Genomic DNA, 20,941 nt, shown 5'->3' on the forward strand with positions numbered 1-20,941 from the left:
TGACCCTTTTATCATTATGAAATGTCTTTCTTTCTTCACAATTACTTTTTTTTGCACTGAAGTCTGCATAATCTGATATCAACATAGCCATTCCAGTTTCCGTGTGTGTGTGTGTGTGTGTGTGTGTGTGTGTGTGTGTGTGTGTGTGTGTGTTTGCCTGGTATATTTTTTTCCATCCTTCTAACCTACCTGTGTCATCATATTTGAAGTAAGTTTCTTGAGACAGCATATAGTTTGATTATTTATTTATTTATTTAATTTATTTTTTTTGAGACGGAGTTTTACTCTTGTTTCCCAGGCTGGAGTGCAATGGCATGATCTCGGCTCACCACAGCCTCTGCCTCTGCCTCTCGGGTTCAAACGATTCTCCTGCCTCAGCCTCCTGAGTAGCTGGGATTACAGGCATGCACCCCATGCCCTGCTAATTTTGTATTTTTAGTAGAGATGGGATTTCTCCATGTTGGTCAGGCTGGTCTCGAACTCCCGACCTCAGATGATCTGCCCACCTTGGCCTCCCAAAGTGCTGGGATTACAGGCTTGAGCCACTGCACTTGGCCTAGTTTGATTATTTTTTAATCCACTCTGACAATCTGAATTTTAATTAGTATGGTTTGGACCATTTATGTTTAATGTGATTATATATATGTTTTTATTTTATATCTGCCATTTTATTTTTCTGTTTGTTCCCCTGATTTTCATTCATCTGCCTCCTCTTGCTTTCTCTTTGGTTATTTGAACATTTTTTAGTATTCCATTTTATTTACTATGGTTATTTGTTTATTTATTTATTTATTTATTTGAGATGGAGTCTTGCTCTGTTACCCAGGCTGGAGTGCAGTGGCACAATCTCGGCTCACTGCAAGCTCCACCTCTCAGGTTCATGCCATTCTCCTGCCTCAGCCTCCTGAGTATCTGGGACTACAGGTGCCCATCACCACGCCCAGCTGATTTTTTTGTATTTTCAGTAGAGATGGGGTTTCACCATGTTAGCCAGGATGGTCTCAATCTCCTGACTTCATGATCTGCCCACCTTGGCTTCTCAAAGTACTATGTTTTTATTATATTTATTTGTACAGTGTTTTTAGTGGTTGCTCTAGGAATTACAGTTGTCATTCTTGACTTTTACAGTGTACTTAGTCAGCATTTTACCACTTTGGAATGTCAGTATCTTACTCTACTATTTAGGTCTTTTTACCCCTTCCTTTTTCCTTTATGCCATCCTTGTCTTATATGTTACACCTACATACAATTTATGATGTTATAGTTTTTGCTTTCCATCTTCAAGAATATTCTTCTAAGAATATTCTTTCAAAGTTCAACAGAATAGTCTATTATATATACCCAGATATTTATCATTTCTGTTGATCTCTCTTTTTCTGATATTCCAAGTTTCCTTCTGATATCTCCTTTCTGTCCAAAGAACTTCCTTTAACAATTATTTTAGAGTAGGTATGCTGACCATGAATTCTCTGTTTTCTTTGTTGAGAATATATTTATTACTTCATTCTTGAAGAATATTTTGGCTGTATATAGAAACCTGGGTTCCCATTTCTTCTCTTTTAGCACTTTAACAGTTTCATTCTTCTTATTGCCCTTCATGGTTTCCGATGCAAAATCCACAGTAATTGAAATTGTTCTTCCTTTATAAGTAATGTGTTATTTTTCTTTGGCTACATTTAAGACAGTTCTTTGTCTTTAGTTTTCAGCAACTTGAGTAGAACCTGTCTAGGCATGTATTTCTTTAGGTTTATCCTGTTTGGGTTTTGGTGAACTTCTTGAAGCTGTAGATTTATGTCTTTCGCCAAATTTTGGATGTTTTCAGCCACACTTCTTCAAATTATTTTTCTGCATTATACTCTTTCTGTTTTCCTTATGAGACTCTGATGACACAGATGTTAAATCTTTTGGTATTGTTCCACAGTTCCTGAGGCTCTATTTTGAGTTTTTTGTTTGGTTGTTTTTTTGTTTTTTTCCCCCAATATTTTTTTCTCTTTTGTTTAGATTTGATTTCTATGGATCTGTCTTCAAGTTCATGCATTCTTTCATTTCTGTTCTGCTGTTGAAAAGAGGGCCAGGGATCTCAATATTCATTATAAAAACCTTCATTTATTTCCTTAATAATTTTTATTATGATTGCTCCATCCTCAGTTTTACCCTCCAGAATATTTCTGGTCTTCTGGCAGATAGAGGAGATGTAGTTGCCTGAGTCCTTGGAATAGGGGAGAGTATCTGGAGAGCTAAGTCCTACTCGCACAGACATTCAGCCAGTGTGCTTTTTTCATTCCCATTTTACACCCTCAATTCCAAAAACCTTTTAGTACAAATTTCTGAGTTTTTAAGGTATATATTGTATAGATTTGGGTTGCTTCTCAATTTTTTCACTGCAAACTCAGGATTCCACTTTCTCAGGACTGCTTAATCAGTTGTCACTTGTCTACTTTCCTGTACCCAGAAAGTAGATGGTGTTTTCTCCTCTTCTGTTCTCTTTGACTCTAAAAATTATATCCTAAATCTCTTTATTATTTTGGTGGCATTTCAGAAGGGAAAGTAATAAATTGTGAATTCAAACTGTCATGTTTACTTGGAGTCAGGAAAAAACTATAAAACCTAAATTTTATATGCTCATATAGGAACTATAAATGATAGTTTTTCTTTGTCTTCTGTTACATTTTAGGATGAGATCCCCACGGGAATGCCATGCCTGGAGTCAGTGACCATAGGTGATGATATTTGGGATGAGAACTGGTTACCTCTACAGGCTAAGATGGGAAAAGGAGGTGATGCTGTCTCCCATCTATTTACTGCAAGTGTTGATGGAAAGAATCAGTATTCATCACGTAAAGAAATGCCACAGAAGGTTAGATCCTAGGAAAAATAGAAAGCAAATCAGGCTGGGCAATGCAGCTCAAGCCTGTAATCCTAGCAGTTGGGGAGGCCAAGGCAGGTGGATCACTTGAGCTCAGGAGTTCATGACCAGCCTGGGCAACATGGTGAGACCCTGTCTCTACTAAAAATAGCCAGGTGTGGTGGTGTGCACCTGTGCTCCCAGCTACTTGGGAGGTTGAGGTGGGAGGATCAGTGCTTGAGCCTGGGAGCTGGAGGTTGCAATGAGCCAAGATCATGTCGCTACATTCCACCAGCTTGGGTGACAGAATAAGACCCTATCTCCAAAAAAATTATAAAAAAAAAAAAAAAAAAGGAAAAGAAAGCAAGTCAGTACTGAGAAAAGGAAATTTAAATTTAATTGTCTAGGTCTCAAGAAATCTATATATTCTGGAATTCAAAAGTATTTATCAGACCATAATTCAAAGAATACATGATTTTAAAAAATAGTAGCATGTAGGGGGACAGAGGTTTCATCATGGGACAATAAACCATAGACCAATTTTTGCATATCTGCCCTTTTAATCATTGTGATTTTTATTTTATCATCAGCCCCTAGTCAAGGCCCTTAGGATCTTTAAATAAATTAAAGAAACCATTTTCTCTAATTTTACTTTTGTTGCTTTAGCCTTGTAATATAACCTCTGGATTTCTGGAGTCAGCATATTTGCTAATATTAGGTCTAACTATGTATATATATAATTTATTTCCCACTGGCTATAATAGTAAGTATCTGAAATTATGTTGCTCCTTCCTGTTTGTGCTATTTAAATACTAGATGATCATGAAGAAAATCATCTAGCCATGAAAAAGATATTAAAGAAAACACTACAAAAAGAGTTGTATTTATTTTTGAGATCCATGTGTTCAGAGTTCAAGATACTGGGTATGGACCAATAGAGCAAGGAGGAAAGTCACACTGATACAGAAAGTTAATAAATACCTTTTTGTTTAATATGTGTTGCTTTCATGCATTTATCTTGCCCAAGTTATCCTCTTTTTGGATCATGGGCACTTTATCTCAGTTTACGTTGCCATTTTTTCATTATAGGACTGGTGTTTTTCTATCCCCAAAGATACATGGGATGATTCTTGGCAGCCTTCAGGCCTTGTAAATGGAACGAAAGTAGTTCATAAACCAGAAGTACTGAGTGCTCAGCAAAAAAATACTGGTACAAACAGGACTCAAAAGGTAAATGTCTAATGCAGGTTATTGGGACAGGTTTGCATAAGGAAGTCCTTTCATTTTTAGAAAGCAAAATTCTCAATTTACATAGTTTGATATTGCCTATCTCTTAACAGGTTGCTGTAGCTATTACTGTTGATAAATTTGACTTTTTGGGCTTTGTACTAGAGTTATGAGTGGATTTGCACCCCAGAATACTTGTGGTTAATGACCTCTCTCAGCAGTTGTAGAATACATATACATAAAATATAGGTTGATTTAAAAATGAAAACATAATTCCTTATTGCTTCAGAAGAGAATCCTGAGCCTAGAAATTTTAAAATGATTAAACCTCTCTTAGAGATAGAGAAAACTGGGATTTTCCTGTAACTTAGTCATAATTTTAAGCTCTGTGTCTGTTGCATAATATAGACTAGTTTCTTCTTTCACATTGCTTTGGCAGAAAGCAGTAATCCTGGCATAGAATATTTGTTTCAGGTTTCCTGAATATATTACGAGCATCCTGAAAACAGCAGGACAATTTGTGTGAATCATGAAATTTGGCTGCCAGACCTCTTTACTTTTTGTGTTACATTGAAAATAAAGAGCTTAAGTCTAGAAGACTTGTTGAAAAGCAAATCTAGGGAGGAAGAACCTTCTAAGTGACACATTTCCTTCAGACTATGGTTACATTGTATGACAATAATAAAGTCATTCTGTATTTCATAGAATGGTCTCTTCCAGAAATGTAGCTTGCTTAATGCATGAATTTAGTTTTAGGATAAAGTAGGCTTTTATATTTTGTTTTTCAGGTTTTTTTAAAAATACAGCTTTATTGAAATATAATTGATATACATTATAATTTGCTAAAGTGCACAATTCAATGTTTTTAGGATACACAGCTGTGCAGCTATCACTACAGTCTATTTTAGCATATTTTCATCACCCTCTCAAAAAAACCCACCCATGACCATTAGCAGTCATACTCCTTCCCCTTCCTCTCACAGCCTTAGGCAGCTACTTACTGATCTGCTTTCTGTCTCTACAGATTTGTCTGTTAAAAGGCACACAGTATGTGCTTTTCTGTGATTGTCTTTCACCTAGCATTAATAATGTCTTCAAAATTCATCCTTGTTGTAGCATGAACCAGTACTTCATTCTCTTCTATGGCTGAATAATATTCCCTTCTGTGATATACCACATCTTGTTTATCCATTCATCAATTGGTGGGAATTTGGGCTGCTTTCACATTTTGGCTATTATGCTGCTAGGAATGTTCAAGTACAAAGTTTTGTGTGAACACGTTTTAGTTTTTCTTAGGTATATAACTAGGAGTGGAGTTTCTGGATCATACGGTATTTCTGCTTTTAACATTTTATGGAACTGGCCTACTGTTTTTCAAAGTGGCTGCAACATTTTATGTTCCCCCCAGCCGTGTATGAGGGTTCCAGTTCTCCGTATCTTCCCCAACACTTATTGCCTGTTGTTTTGATTATGGCCATGCTAGTGGATATGAAGGGTGTCTCATTATGGTTTTTACTTCCATATCCCTGATGGCTAATGATGTTGGGTGTCTTTTCATGTGCTTATTGGCAATTTATCTTCTCTGACAAGATATTCAGATCCTTTGCCCATTTTAAAAGTAGGTTGTCTTTTGTTATTTGGATATAAGAAGATACCATATTACAAGTCCCTTATCAGATACATTATTTTCAAATTTTCTACTCTTCTGTTTTTCTTTTTCACTTAATGGTGTCCGTTGCAGCAAAAAAGGGGTTTTTTTTTGTTGTTTTTTTCATTTTTTCTTTTTTAAGTAAAATCCAATAGATTTTTTTATTTGGTTGTTTGAGCTCTTGGTATCCCCTAATAAGCCATTGTCTGACCCAAAGTTACAAAGATTTACACCTGTGTTTTCACCTAAGCATTTTATAATTTTAACTCTTACATTTAGGTTTTGATCCATTTTGAGTTAATTTGTTATGGTGTGAGATAGGGTCCAACTTTATTCTTTTGCATGTGGACATTCAGCTGTATCAGGACTAGTTGTTGAAAGGATGATTCTTTCCCCATGAATTGTCTTGGCATGCTTATTGAAAATCAGCTGACATAAATGATTGGGTTTATTTCTGGACTTTCAATCCTATTCTCTATGTGTCTGTTCCTATACCAGTGTCACATTGTCTTGATTACTCTAGCTGTTTAATAAGTTTTGAAATCAGGAAATCTGAATCTTCAAACTTTTTCTGTCATATAGTTTTATACTATTACTTTATACCCTATGAAGAGAATTTACAATGTTAAAATCTTTACTGTATCATAATGAACTTCTTAAGGTGTATTTCTTAAGGAAGTTTTCTTGGCCGGGCACGGTGGCTCAAGCCTGTAATTCCAGTACTTTGGGAGGCCGAGACGGGCGGATCACGAGTTCAAGAGATCGAGACCATCCTGGCTAACACAGTGAAACCCCGTCTCTACTAAAAAAATACAAAAAACTAGCCCGGTGAGGTGGCGGGCGCCTGTAGTCCCAGATACTCGGGAGGCTGAGGCAGGAGAATGGCATAAACCCGGGAGGCGGAGCTTGCAGTGAGCTGAGATCCGGCCACTGCGCTCCAGCCTGGGGTCCGCGACAGAGCGAGACTCCGTCTCAAAAAAAAAAGTTTTCTTTTTCTACCCCTTTTTCTATTCCTATTCTAAAGCAACCTGTACTTACTATGCAGGTTGAATATGCCTTATTCAAAAGGCTTGGGACTGGAAGTATGCTTAGGATATAGTCCTCTCCTGCTGTCTGTATCTTCGACCTCTTTCTACTGGAGTGTTCTCATAAGCGTTTAAACATATTAATGTACCTTCCATCTAAACAAAATTTAAGCATTATAAATTTTTTTAAACCCACAGTCCTCTCTAGTTACCACACTTGTTTTTCATCCCCTATGTAGACAAACATGTTTTGCCTTTGAAAATTATAAAAGTACTACATATGCAGGATTTTAAAATTCAAGTTGTTCTGAAAGTTATGGAAATAAGATATCCTTGCCTCTTCTAATCCAACTCCGTCATAAGCAGTTTCTTGTGTATCTTTCCGAGAAACTAAACACATACATGAGAACATAATACACATACCATTCAGCACCTTTCCATATGAGTACTTACAAACCTACCTCATTGCTTTAAACTCCGGCAGAGTATGGATATGCCATGCTGATTTAAATAGTTCTGATGAATATCTTGTTTTTAAGATTTCGTGTGACTGTCAACAATACTACAGTGATTATCCTTCAAGTCACCATCTGTTCCCATGTTGCTAAATTAGGTGGGCATGTTTTAACCTTACAGTACCTGATTGCTCAGCAATATTTGAAAGTAACCTTGCATTCCTCCTTGAAACATAATCTTCCTTTGGCTTTTGTGATGCCGTGATCTTTTTTCCCCACCTCCCAACGTACTGTCTAGGCTTGCTCCCTGTGATGTCTGCCAGAGTTCTGCCCTATGCCATTTTCTTACTCCTTGCCATGTTATCATTTATTTTGGTATGTAACTAGATAAACATATTGTAACCCTATGTTTAACATTTTGAGGAACTACCAGGATATTTTCCAGAGCAGCGGTGCCATTTTACATTCCTACCAGCAATTTAAGAGTACTCCAGTTTGTCCATGTCAACACTTGCTGTTCTTGCCAATGATTATAGTCATCTGTCTTTTTTATTATAGCCATTCTAGTGGATGTGAAGTGATTTGGGGCATTTGTTCATGTTATGAAACATGTTTCATAAATCATGAACATGTTTGTTGAGACTAATATGTAGTTCCATTATGGTATATTTCCAAACAACTGTGAGGGAATCAGTCATTTATAACTACAGAAGAATAAATATGGTAGAGCAGTGCTTCTCAAACTATAATGTGCATACAGGTCACCTGGGAATCTTGTTAAAATGCAGATTCTTATCCAGCATATCTGGGGTAGGGATCAAAGCTCTTCATGTCTAGCAGGCTTCCAACTAATGCTGATGTTGCTGAGTGAACACCACTTTTGAGTAGTAAGGCTCTAGATTACTCTTAGAAGGGAAAGACTTATTGTCAACTAATTGCCTAAATTTACTACACATACTTGCTTTCAAATGTCATACAAATTTAGAGTGAAATTCAAAGTGAAAGCTATCAGGATGCATTTAAATATGTGTCAACAGTGCATCTTTCTTAAATCATATTTGTCAAGAAAGAAGATACAGCTTTTTAAAAATGTTTCTATATATTATCTATTACACAGCAAAACATAGGCAGTAGGGCATAATGTAAAAAGCACTGTTCTGTGAATGCTATAATCTAGGGCCTGGTCTTTACCCCTGACTAGTAAGTTTAAACAAGTTACCTTTTGTGCCCTGAGTTTGCCCACCTGCAAAGACTGATTTGAACTAGTAATCTCCCCAGCCTAAAAAATTTATATTAATAAATATTGATTTACTTAATTATTATTGTAGTTTATTGAAAGAATTCACTGATTCTCAGCCTCATTTTAAATGAAGATAAAAGGTAGCTCAAGTACACATATGAATTGCATAAACTATGCAAAAATTTGAGTCCAGATCTTTGGTTTCCTGAAATAACATATTGTATTGCCCAGTATAGCTATCTGGAGTTTCAGAATTTCTTTTTTGCAACCAAAAAAGGTTATACACACAGGCATTTGTATATTATATAATTACATAAGCCACATTCATGCCAACTGTCTTTGAAAGTGAGCTGCTATAGATTTTTGCCACAGAAGGAACATTTGCTGATATTAAATGTGTGATGCATATGAGCCAGAAAAACAAGCCTACATCTGTTTGTACATTTATTGTTTCAGTTTGCTCTAGGCAGATCCCAGATGATAAACCACTTAGTTCAGTTTGTTACAGCTTGGTCCGATGGGGTCCTTTTTACTCATGTTAATGCCAGTTGACATCACCAAAGATGAATGCTATTAAATGACCATAGAGTATACTTACTTCAGCAATGACTATATGGTAGGAAATGGGGTCTGTTTCATAATGGTTAAAATTTGGCACTCCCTTCACTTAAGCTCAAGTTCAGTCTCAGTTTGGAAGTTCATCTTTTTCTCTCAAACCCTGGCCTTTTTGTCCCTTCTGAGGAGCATGCAGCTATTGCCTCCTTTCATGGCTAGCTGCACACACACAGTTTCCCTGACTGAGGACTGAGTGCCCCTTAGGGACGGGGATCCTGTCTGACGGGGAGGTGGCATGGTAGAGCACAGAGAACATAGACTGGCCTCAGTTCAGATCTACACCCTGCCATTTACTGATGGACGTTGGATAACTTAACCACTCTGTAAAAGCATTATGCTAAGTGAAAGATGTAGTAGCACCTACCTAGGACACCTGTTCTGATGTTCAAATGAAGAAACACATGCAGATAAGCTAGCACTGCGCCCGACACGGGGTGCTCAGTGAACGTCACTTCTCTCGTGCACTGCCCACCTTTCCCAGCCTGTGTATGGTAGCACTCAGTGCCCTGTTTGCTTATGGGATGTGTTCCATAAATGTTTCTTGAATTGAATTTATGTTCATTAAGATAGAGACGGACTCGCTTTTTCTAGAGAGTATCTAGGTTCTTGAAAGTGGGTAGTTTTATTTATTAATTATAATATGGAAATATTTGTATTTTGCTTATAAGTAAGGAAATAGGGCTTAATTCTTATACTAACATTTTTCATGCTTTTGCCCCATTTTTCCCATTCTGCAGCAACTAGACATAAATGGTTCTTCAGATTCTTCCACACTGCCCAAATTGGAAGAATTCTATACCTCTCTCACCCAGTCAGAGGACCAGAGCCAGTCCGAACCCAACAATAGTCAGACTCAGCCAAAGCAAATTCAGCTTTCCACAGCAGTAGTACCCCGTTCAACTCCTGCAGTGGATGATTCTGCAGAAAAGCCCTCTGGTTCTGGTATGTTTCTGTGTACTTGTGCATGCTCACAGTTGACAAACATGATGGTTTGCCATGTTGCTAAAAAAACCTTCATTTATCCCTTGCAAAATATGTCTTGAAACATTACTGACCCTAGCTTTTGTGTTAAGTCCTTGTTTTATGTTTGGGCTCAATTGTTCCTTTAACTTTGCCACTCTTCTTTTTTTCAGCACATTTTTTTGAGGTGGGGGGTCCCATTTGTATAGAGTAAAATTTTCTGGCTGTAAAGTGTATAGTTCTTTGAGTTTTGATAAATGGATAGTCTTGTCATCACAGCCATAATCATGATAACATTTCCATCAGCCTGAAAAGTTTCCTTGTGCCCCTTTGCAGTCAGTCCCGTTGCCTGCTTACTGGCTTCTGGCATGTCACTTTCCCTTTTCTAGAATTTCATATAAATGGAATAATACCTAGTTTTTATGTCTGGCTGGCTTCTTTCACTTACCGTAATATTTTAGAGTTTCATTTATGTTGTGCCAGTATCAGAAAGCTGTTCCTATTTATTTGCTGAATAGTATTCAGTTACATGGATATACCACAATTTACCTGTTTACCAGTTAATGGACACCTATATTGTTTCCAGAATTTGACCATTATGAATAAAGCTGCCATGAACATTTGCACACAGCTCTTTGTCTAGAAGTATGTTTTTATTTCTATTAAATATATACATAAAAGGTCGGGCACGGTGGCTCACACCTGTAATCCCAGCACTTTGGGAGGCTGAGGCAGGTGGATCACGAGGTCAGGAGTTCAAGACCATCCTGGCCAAGATGGTGAAACCCCATCTCTACTAAAAATACAAAAATTAGCTGGACATGATGTCAGGAGCCTGTAATCCCAGCTACTTGGCAGAGGCTGAGGCAGGAGAATTGCTTGAACCTGGGCGGCAGAGGTTGCAGTGAGCCGAGATTGCATGACTACACTCCAGCCTGGGTGACAGAGTGAAACTCCGTCTCAAAAAAAAAAAAAAAATTTTTATATATATACACACACATAGGAGTGGATTTGCTAGGTCATACAGTAACTGCATGTTTAACTTTTTAAGAAGCTGCCACACGTTTTCTAAAGTGATTGCACCAATTTGCAATCCCACCAGCAAGGAATAAAAGTTTCAAGTACTCCACATCCTTGTCAACAGATGTTATTGTTGATCTTTTTTTTTTTTAATTTTCACATATTTGGTTTTTTTATTATACTTTTGAGTTCTAGGGTACATGTGTACAAGGTGCAGGATTGTTACATATGTATACATGTGCCATGTTGGTGTGCTGCACCCGTTAACTCATCATTTACATTAGGTATATCTTCTAATGCTATCCCTCCCCCTTCTCCCCACCCCATGACAGGCCCCGGTATGTGATGTTCCCTGCCCTGTGTCCAAGTGTTCTCATTGTTCAATTCGCACCTGTGAGTGAAGATGCAGTGTTTGGTTTTCTGTCCTTGCAGTAGTTTGCTGAGAATGATGGTTTCCAGCTTCATCCATGTCCCTACAAAGGATATGAACTCATCCCTTTTTATGGCTGCACAGTATTCCATGGTGCATATATGCCACATTTTCTTAATCCAGTCTATCATTGATGGACATTTGGGTTGGTTCCAAGTCTTTGCTGTTGTGAATAGTGCCGCAATAAACATACATGTGCATGTGTCTTTATAACAGCATGGTTTATAATCCTTTGGGTATATGCCCAGTAATGGGATGGCTGGGTCAAATGGTATTTATAGTTCTAGAGCCTTGAGGAATCGCCACACTGTCTTCCACAATGGTTGAACTAGTTTACAGTCCCACCAACAGTGTAAAAGTGTTCATATTTCTCCACATCCTCTCCAGCACCTGTTGTTTCCTGACTTTTTAATGATCGCCATTCTAACTGGCGTGAGATGGTATCTCATTGTGGTTTTGATTTGCGTTTCTCTGATGACCAGTGATGATGAGCATTTTTTCATGTGTCTGTTGGCTGCATAAATGTCTTAGTCATGAAGTCCTTGCCTATGCCAATGGCCTGAATGGTATTGCCTAGGTTTTCTTCTAGGGTTTTTATGGTTTTAGGTCTAACATTTAAGTCGTTAATCCATCTTGAATTAATTTTTGTATAAGGTATAAGGAAGGGATCCAGTTTCAGCTTTCTACATAAGGCAAGTCAGTTTTCCCAGCACCATTTATTAATTAGGGAAACCTTTCCCCATTTCTTGTTTTTGTCAGGTTTGTCAAAGACCCAGTGGTTGTGGATGTGTGGTATTATTTCTGAGGGCTCTATTCTGTTGTTCCATTGCTCTATACCTCTGTTTTGGTACCAGTACTAGGCTGTTTTGGTTACTGTAGCCTTGTAGTATAAATAGTATAGTCAGGTAGCATGATACCTCCAGCTTTGTTCTTTTTGCTTAGAATTGTCTTGGCACTGCGGGCTCTTTTTTGGTTCCATATGAACTTTAAAGTAGTTTTTTCCAATTCTGTGAAGAAAGTCATTGGCAGCTTGATGGGGACGGCATTGAATCTATAAATTACCTTGGGCAGTATGGCCATTTTCACAATATTGATTCTTCCTATCCATGAGCATGGAATGTTCTTCCATTTGTTTGTCTATTTGATTGCATCTATTTGATTCTTCTCTCTTTTCTTCTTTATTAGTCTTGCTAGCGGTCTATCAATTTTGTTGATCTTTTCAAAAAATCAGCTCCTGGATTCATTGATTTTTTGAAGGATTTTTTGTGTATCTCCTTCAGTTCTGCTCTGATCTTAGTTATTTCTTGACTTCTGCTAGCTTTTGAATGTGTTTGCTCTTGCTTCTCTAGTTCTTTTAATTGTGATGTTAGGGTGTCAATTTTAGATCTTTCCTGCTTTCTCTTGTGGCCATTTAGTGCTATAAATTTCCCTCTACACATTGCTTTAAATGTGTCCCAGAGATTCTGGTATGTTGTGTCTTTGTTCTCATTGGTTTCAAAGAACATCTTTATTTCTGCCTTCATTTCGTTATGTACCCAGTAGTCATTCAGGAGCAGGTTGTTCAGTTTCCATGTAGCTGAGTGGTTTTGAGTGAGTTTCTTAATCTTGAGTTCTAGTTTGATTGCACTGTAGTCTGAGAGATAGTTTGTTATAATTTCTGTTCTTTTACATTTGCTGAGGAGTGCTTTACTTCCAATTATGTGGTCAATTTTAGAATAAGTGTGATGTGGTGCTGAGAAGAATGTATATTTTGTTGATTTGGGATGGACAGTTCTGTAGATGTCTATTAGGTCTGCTTGGTGCAGAGCTGAGTTCAATTCCTGGATATCCTTGTTAACTTTCTGTCTCATTGATCTGTCTAATGTTGACATTGGGGTGTTAAAGTCTCCCATTATTATTGTGTGGGAGTCTAAGTCTCTTTGTAGATCTCTAAGGACTTACTTTATGAATCATGGTGCTCTGGTATTGGGGGCATATATATTTAGGATAGTTAGCTCTTCTTGCTGAATTGATCCCTTTACCATTATGTGATGGCCTTGTTGTCTCTTTTGATCTTTGTTGGTTTAAAGTCTGTTTTATCAGAGACTAGGATTGCAACCCCTGCTTTTTTTTTTATTGTCGATCTTTTTAAATGTTGCCAGTCTCTTGGGTATGTAGTGGTATATTATTGTAGTTTTAATTTGCATTTTCCTGTTTACCACGATGTTCACCATCTTTTGTGTCCTTATTTGCCATTCGTGTATCTTCTTTAGCTAAGTGCCTGTTCAAGTACTTATTCACTTTTTAAATTGGGTTATCTTCTTACCTACTTGTAGAAGTTCTTTATTCTGTACACACATTCTTTGTCAGGTATAAATATTCCTCCAGTCTGTGGCTTGCCTTTTAGTGTCTTTGGAAGAGCAAAAGTTTTCAAGTCCAGTTTAGTGATTTTTTTTTTTCTCTTTACAATTTGAGCTTTGTGTATCTTGTTTAGAAATCTTTAACTCAAATAACTAAGATTTTCTTCTACATTTTCTTATAAAATGTTTATAGTTTTAAGTCTAAGATCCAATTCAAGTTAATATTTGTATAGGGTATGATGTGAGGATCAATGTTTGTTTGCATCTGAATGTCCAGTTGTTCCAGCACCATTTGTTGAAAAGACTATCTCCAGTAAATTGCCTTGATACCTTTGCCAAAAGTCAGTAGACTGTATTTGTGAGGATCTGTTTCTAAAATTTCCATTTTGTACTCTTGGTCTATATGTCTGTCTTTATACTGCTGTCTTAATTACCATGGCTTTATAATAAGTGTTGAAATCATATAATATTAGTCCTCCAACTTTCTTTTTCCCGGGTTGTTGTGCTATTATAGGTCCTTTGATTTTCACATAAATTTTAGAATTAGCTTGTCAATGTCTACACAAAGCCTGCTAAGATTTTGATCTGATTTTTTAATTTAAGTTTGTAGGTCAATTTGAGGAGAATTCTCATCTTAACAATATTAAGTCTATCCACATACTACATTTTTTGTTTTGCAACAAAATTTTAATTAGAATGTAAGTTGTTCAGTTATAGTGTACTTCTTATGTATAATTTTCATAAAATATTTTGTAAAAACCTAGGATAAATTATATGATTTAAAATTTTTTTTAAATTGTTTTACTTCAGTATGTTTTTGGGGAACAGGTGGTGTTTGGTTACTTGAATAAGTTCTTTAGTGATTTCTGAGATTTTGGTGCTCTCATCACGTGAGTGCTATACAGTGTACCCAATGTGTAGTTTTTTCATTCCTTGACACCTCCACCCTTTCCCTTGAGTCCCCAAAATCCATTGTATCATTTTTATGCCTTTGCGTCCTCATAGCTTAGCTCCTACCTATGACTAAGAACATATGATGTTTGGTTTTCCATTCCTGAATTACTTCACTTAGAATAATAGTCTCAAATTCCATCCAGGTTGTTGTATATGCCATTATTTCATGCCTTTTTATCGCTGAGAAGTATTCTATGGTGTGGCGTGTGTGTGTGTATAACACACACATATATATACACACACATATATATCATATTTTCTTTATCCACTCGTTGATTGATGGGCATTTGAGTTAGTTCCATGTTTTTACCATTAAAAATTGTGCTGCTATAAACGTGTATGCAAGTATCTTTTTCGTATAATGACTTATTTTCCTTTAGGTAGATACCTACTAGTGGGACTGCTGGATCAAATGGTAGATCTTAGTTCTTTAAGGAATCTCCACACTGTTTTCCATAGTGGTTGTAATAGTTTACATTCTCACCAATTCATAAAAGCATTCCCTTTCCACCACATGCATGCCAACATCTATTTTTTTTTTAATTTTTTGATTATGGTTATTCTCGTAGGAGTGAGGTGGTATCACATTGTGGTTTTAATTTGCATTTCCCTGATAATTAGTGATGTTGAGCATTTTTCCATATGCTTGTCAACCATTTGTATATCTTCCTTTGGGAATTGTCTATTCAAGTCCTTAGCCCACTTTTAATGGGATTGTTTCTTTTTTTCTTGCTGAGTTCTTTGTAGATTTTGGATATTAGTCTTTTGTTGGATGTATAGATTGTGAAGATTTTCTCCCATTCTGTAGGTTGTCTTGTTAACACTGCTGATTATTTCTTTTGCTGTACAGAAGCTTTTTAGTTTAATTAAGCCCCATCTATTTATCTTTGTTTTTGTTGCATTTGTTTCTGGGTTCTTGGTCATGGATTATTTGCCTAAGCCAATGTCTAGAAGGGCTTTTCCATTGTTATACTCTAGAATCTTTAAGGTTTCAAGTCTTAGATTTAAGTCTTTGATCCATCTTGAGTTGGTTTATAGGGTGAGAGATGAGGCTCTAATTTCATTCTTCTACATGTGGCTTGCCAATTATCCCAGCACCATATGTTGAATAGGGTGTCCTTTCCCCACTTTATGTTTTGGTTTGCTTTGTCAAAAATCAGTTGGCTGTAAGTATTTGGCTTTGTTTTTGGGTTTTCTATTCTGTTCCATTGGTCTGTGTGCCTATCTTTATGCCAGTACTGTGCTGTTTAGGTAACTATGGCCCAAAAAAAGAGTTTGAAGTCAGGTAATGTGATGCCTCAGATTTGTTCTTCTTGTTTTGGCTACAGGGACTCTTTTTTGGCCCCCCATATGAATTTTAAGATTGTTTTTTCTAGTTCTGTGATGAATGATGGTAGTATTTTGACGGGAATTGCGCTGAACTTGTGGATGGCTTTTGACAGTATGGTCATTTTCACAATATTGATTCTATCCATCCACGAGCATGAGATATGTTTCCATTTGTTTGTGTCATCTATGATTTCTTTCAGCAGTATTTTGTTTTTCTCCATGTAGAAGTCCTTCACGTCTTGGTTAGCTGTATTCCTAAGTATTCTATTTTTATTGCAGCTATTGTGAAAGGGGTTGAGTTTGTGAACTCAGAAAATCTGAGATAGGTCTCAGTTAATTTAGAAAGTTTATTTTGCCAAGATTGAGGATGTGTCTGTGACAGAGTCTCAAGAAGTCCTGATGACATGTGCCCAAGGTGGTTAGGGCACAGCTTGGTTTTATACATTTAGGGAGACATGAGACATCAATCAATATATGTAAGAAGTACATTGGTTTGGTCTGGAAGGTGGAACAATTTGAAGCAAAGGCAAGCAGGGAGGGAGCTTCCAGGTCACAGATAGGTGATTCACAAAGGGTTACATTCTTTTGAGTTTCGATCAGCCTTTCCAAAGGAGGCAAATCAGATATGCATCTCTCTCAGTGGGCAGAGGAGTGACTTTGTGTAGAATGGGAGGCAGGTTTGCTCTAAGCAGTTTCCAGCTTGAGTTTTCCTTAGTGATTTTGGGGGCCCAAGATATTTTCCTTTCACAAGTTCTTGATTTGATTCTCAGCTTGGTCACTGTTGATGTGACCAATAGCAGAGCTACTGATTTGTGTGCATTAATTTTGTACCCCAAAACTTTGCTGAATTCATTTACCAGTTCTAGGAGCTTTTTGGATGAGTCTTTAGGGTATTCTAGGTATACGATCATATCAGCAAACAGTGACAGTTTGACTTCCTCTTTACCGATTTGGGTGCCCTTTCTTTCTTTCTCTTGTCTGATTGCTCTGGCTAGGACTTCCAGTACCACGTTGAATAGAAGTGGTGAAAGTGGGTATCCTTGTCTTGTTCCAATTCTCAGGGGAAGTGCTTTCAACTTTTCCCCATTCAGTGTAATGTTGGCTGTGAGTTTCTCATAGATGGATTTTATTACCTTAAAATATGTCCCTTTATGCCGATTTTGCTGAGGGTTTAATCATAAAGAGATGCTGGATTTTGTCAAATGCTTTTTCTGCATTATTGAGATGATCAAGTGATTTTTGTTTTTAATTTTGCTTATGTGGTGTATTGAAGGGGTGGCCTGCCCCTCCACACCTGTGGGTGTTTCTCGTTAGGTGGAACGAGAGACTTGAGAAAAGAAATGAGACACAGAGACAAAGTATAGAGAAAGAAAAAGTGGGCCCAGGGGACCCATGCCGGCACCGGTCTCTGAGTTCCCTTAGTATTGATAATTATCTTTACCATCTTAAAGATAAGGGAGTGGCAGGACAATAGGATCATTGTAGGGAGGAAATCGGCAGTAAGACATATGAACAAAAATCTCTGTGACATGAATAAGTTTAAAGGAAAATGCTGTGGCTTGAGATGCATATGCAAACATCTCCATAAACCTTTTAGCAGCATTGTTTTAGCCTATCACATGGGGAGAAACCTTGGACAATACCTAGCTTTCCTAGGCAGAGGTCCCTGCGACCTTTGGCCGTGTACGTGTCCCTGGGTAGTTGAAATTAAGAGAATGGTGATGACTTTTAACCAGCAAGCTGCCTTCAGGCACTTGTTTAACAAAGACACATCCTGCACAGCCCAAAATCCATTAAACCTTGAGTCACCGCAGCACATGTCTCTTGCAAGGACAAGGTTGGGGGCAGGGTCACAGATTAACAGCATCTCAAATACAGAACAAAATGGAGTCTCTTATGTCTACTTCTTTCTATATAGACACAGTAACAGGGTGATCTCTCTTTCTTTTCCCCACAGTGTATCACATTTATTGACTTACGTATGTTAAACCATCCCTGCATCCCTGGTATGAAACCCCTCTGCCCATGGTGGATTATCTTTTCAATATGTTACTGGATTCAGTTCACTAGTATTTTGTTGAGGATTTTTGCATCTGTGTTCATCAGGGATATTGGTCTGTAGTTTTTTTTTGTTATGTCCTTTCCTGGTTTTGGTATTAGGGTGATACTGGCTTCATAGAATGATTGAGGGAGGATTCCCTCTTTATCTTTTGGAATAGTGTCAATAGGATTGGTACCATTTCTTCTTTAAATGTGTGATAGAATTCAGCTGTGAATCCATCTGGTCCTGGACTTTTTTTGTTGACAATTTTTTTATTACCATTTCAATCTCACTGCTTGTTATTGGTCTGATCAGAGATTCTGTATCATCCTGGCTTAATCTCGGATGGTTGTGTATTTCCAGAAGTTTATCCATCTCTTCTAGGTTTTCTAGTTTACGTGTGTAAAGATGTTAAAAGTAGCCTTGAATAATCTTTTGTGTTTCTGTGTTATCAGTTGTAACATCTCCTGTTTCATTTCTAATTGAGTTTATTTGGATCCTCTATCTTCTTAATCTCACTAATGGTCTTTCAATTTTTATCTTTTCAAAGAACCACCTTTGTTTTTCACTTGTCTTTTGTACTTTTTTTGTTTCAATTTCATTTAGTTCTGCTCTGATCCTGGTTATTTGCTTTCTTCTGCTGAGTTCGTGTTTTGATTTTTCTTGTTTCTCCAATTCCATGAGGTATACCCTTAGATTGTTTATTTATGCTCTTCTAGACCTTTTGATATAGGCATTTAATACTATGAACTTTCCTCTTAGCACCAACTTTTGCAGTATTCCAGAGGTTTTGATAGGTTGTATCATTCAGTTCAAAGAATTTTTAAATTCCCATCTTGATTTCATTGTTGACCCAGTGATCATTCAGGAGCAGGTTATTTAATTTCCATCTTCTATTTGCATGCCTTTGAGTGTTCCTCTTGGAGTTGATATCCAATTTTATTCTGTTGTGGTCTGAGAGAGTACTTGATATAACTTCAATTTCCTTAAATTTACTGAGGCTTGTTTTGTGACCTATCATGTGGTCTGTCTTAGAGAATATTCCATGTGTTGATGAATAAAATACATATTCTGCATTTGTGGGGTAGAATGTTCTATAAATATCTGTTAATTCCATTTGTTGTAGGGTATAGTTTAAGTCCATTGTTTCTTTGTTGACTTTCTGTCTAGTGCTGTCAGTCGAGTATTAAAGTCCCCTACTATTATTGTGTTGCCATCGATATCTAATTTCTTAGGTCTAGTAGTAATTGTTTTATAAATTTGGGAGCTCTAGTGTTAGGTGCATGTATATTTAGAATTGCTATGTTTTCCTGTTGTACTAGTCCTTTTGTCATTATATAATGTCCCTTTGTCTTTTAACTGCAGCTGCTTTAAAGTTTGTTTTGTCTGATATAAGAATAGCTACTCCTGCTAGCTTTTGGTGTTCATTTGCATGGAATATCTTTTTCCACCTCTTTACCTTAAGTTTATGTGAGTCCTTATGTGTTAGGTGAGTCCCCTGAAGGCAGCAGAAACTTGGTTGGTGAATTCTTATCCATTCTGCAGTTCTGTATCTTTTAAGTGGAGCATTGAGGCCATTTATATTCAATGTTACTATTGAGATGTGAGGTACTATTCTATTCATCATGCTATTTGTTGCCTGAATACCTTGTTTTTTTCATTGTGTTATTGTTACGTAGGTCCTGTGAGGTTTATGCTTTAAAGGAGGTTCTATTTTGGTGTATTTCAAGGATTTTTTTCAAGATTTAGTGCTCCTTTAGCAGTTCTTGTGCTGGCTTGGTAGTGGTGAAGTCTCTCAGCATTTGTTTGTTTGGAAAAGACTGTATCTTTCCTTCATTTATGAAGCTTAGTTTTGCTGGCTACAAAATTCTTGGCTAACAATTGTTTTGTTTAAAGAGGCTAGAAATAGGACCCCAGTCTCTTCTAGCTTATAGATTTCTGCTGGGAAATCTGCCATTAATCTGATAGATTCTCCTTTATAGGTTACCTGATGCTTTTGCCTCACAGCTCTTAAGAGTATTTCCTTGGTCTTGGCTTTAAATAACCTGATAACTATGTGCCTAGGCAGTGATCTTTTTGTAATCAGTTTCCCAGGTGTTCTTTGAGCTGCTTGTATGTGGATGTCTAGATCTCTAGCAAGACCAGGGAAGTTTTCCTTGATTATTCCCTCAAATACATTTTCCAAACTTTTAGATTTCTCTTCTTCCTCAGGGACACCAGCTACTCTTAGGTTTGGATGTTTAACCTAGTACCAAACTTCTTGGAGGCTTTGTTCATTTTTTAAAATTCTTTTTTCTTTGTGTTTGATGGATCAGGTTAATTCAAAAGCCTTGTCTTTGAGCTCTGAAGTTCTTTCTTCTGCTTGTTCAATTCTATTGCTGAGCCTTTCTAGTGCATTTTGCATTTCTCTAAGTGTGTCCTTGATTTCCAGAAGTTGTGATCGTTTTTTATTTATGCTTTCTATTTCACTGAAGAATTTTTCTTTCATATCCTGTATCATGTTTTTGATTTCTTTAAGCTGGACTTCATCTTTCTCTGGTGCCTCCTTGATTAGCTTAATAGTCAACCTTCTGAATTATTTTTCTGGCAATTCAGAGATTTCATCTTGGTTTGAATCCATTGCTGGTGAGCTGGTGTGATCTTTTAGGGGTGTTAAAGAACCTTGTTTTGTCATATTACCAGAATGATTTCTCTGGTTCCTTCTTATTTGAGTAGAGTATATAAGAGGGACAATCTGGGATTTGAACGGCTGCTGTTCAGATTCTTTTGTCCAACAGGATGCTCCCTTGATGTGGTGTTCTCTTCTTTCCCCT

The 20,941-nt window shown here is 37.1% G+C and overlaps 1 protein-coding gene across 11 annotated transcripts in view; it reads left to right on the plus strand.

The window, feature by feature from the left end:
• TDRD5 (tudor domain containing 5) overlaps positions 1-20,941 on the plus strand; it is a 94,121-nt gene that overhangs the window by 65,367 nt on the left and 7,813 nt on the right. For all 11 annotated transcript variants that reach the window (XM_015122686.3, XM_028850921.2, XM_015122658.3 and 8 more), the window contains 3 exons: positions 2,675-2,857; positions 3,935-4,075; positions 9,793-9,997. In XM_015122686.3, coding sequence (XP_014978172.3) covers positions 2,675-2,857; positions 3,935-4,075; positions 9,793-9,997 — 529 coding nt within the window. The remainder of the gene's footprint in view (positions 1-2,674; positions 2,858-3,934; positions 4,076-9,792; positions 9,998-20,941) is intronic.

The sequence above is a fragment of the Macaca mulatta genome, chromosome 1 (assembly GCF_049350105.2).
Source record: "Macaca mulatta isolate MMU2019108-1 chromosome 1, T2T-MMU8v2.0, whole genome shotgun sequence".
Taxonomy (NCBI): Eukaryota; Metazoa; Chordata; class Mammalia; order Primates; family Cercopithecidae; genus Macaca; species Macaca mulatta.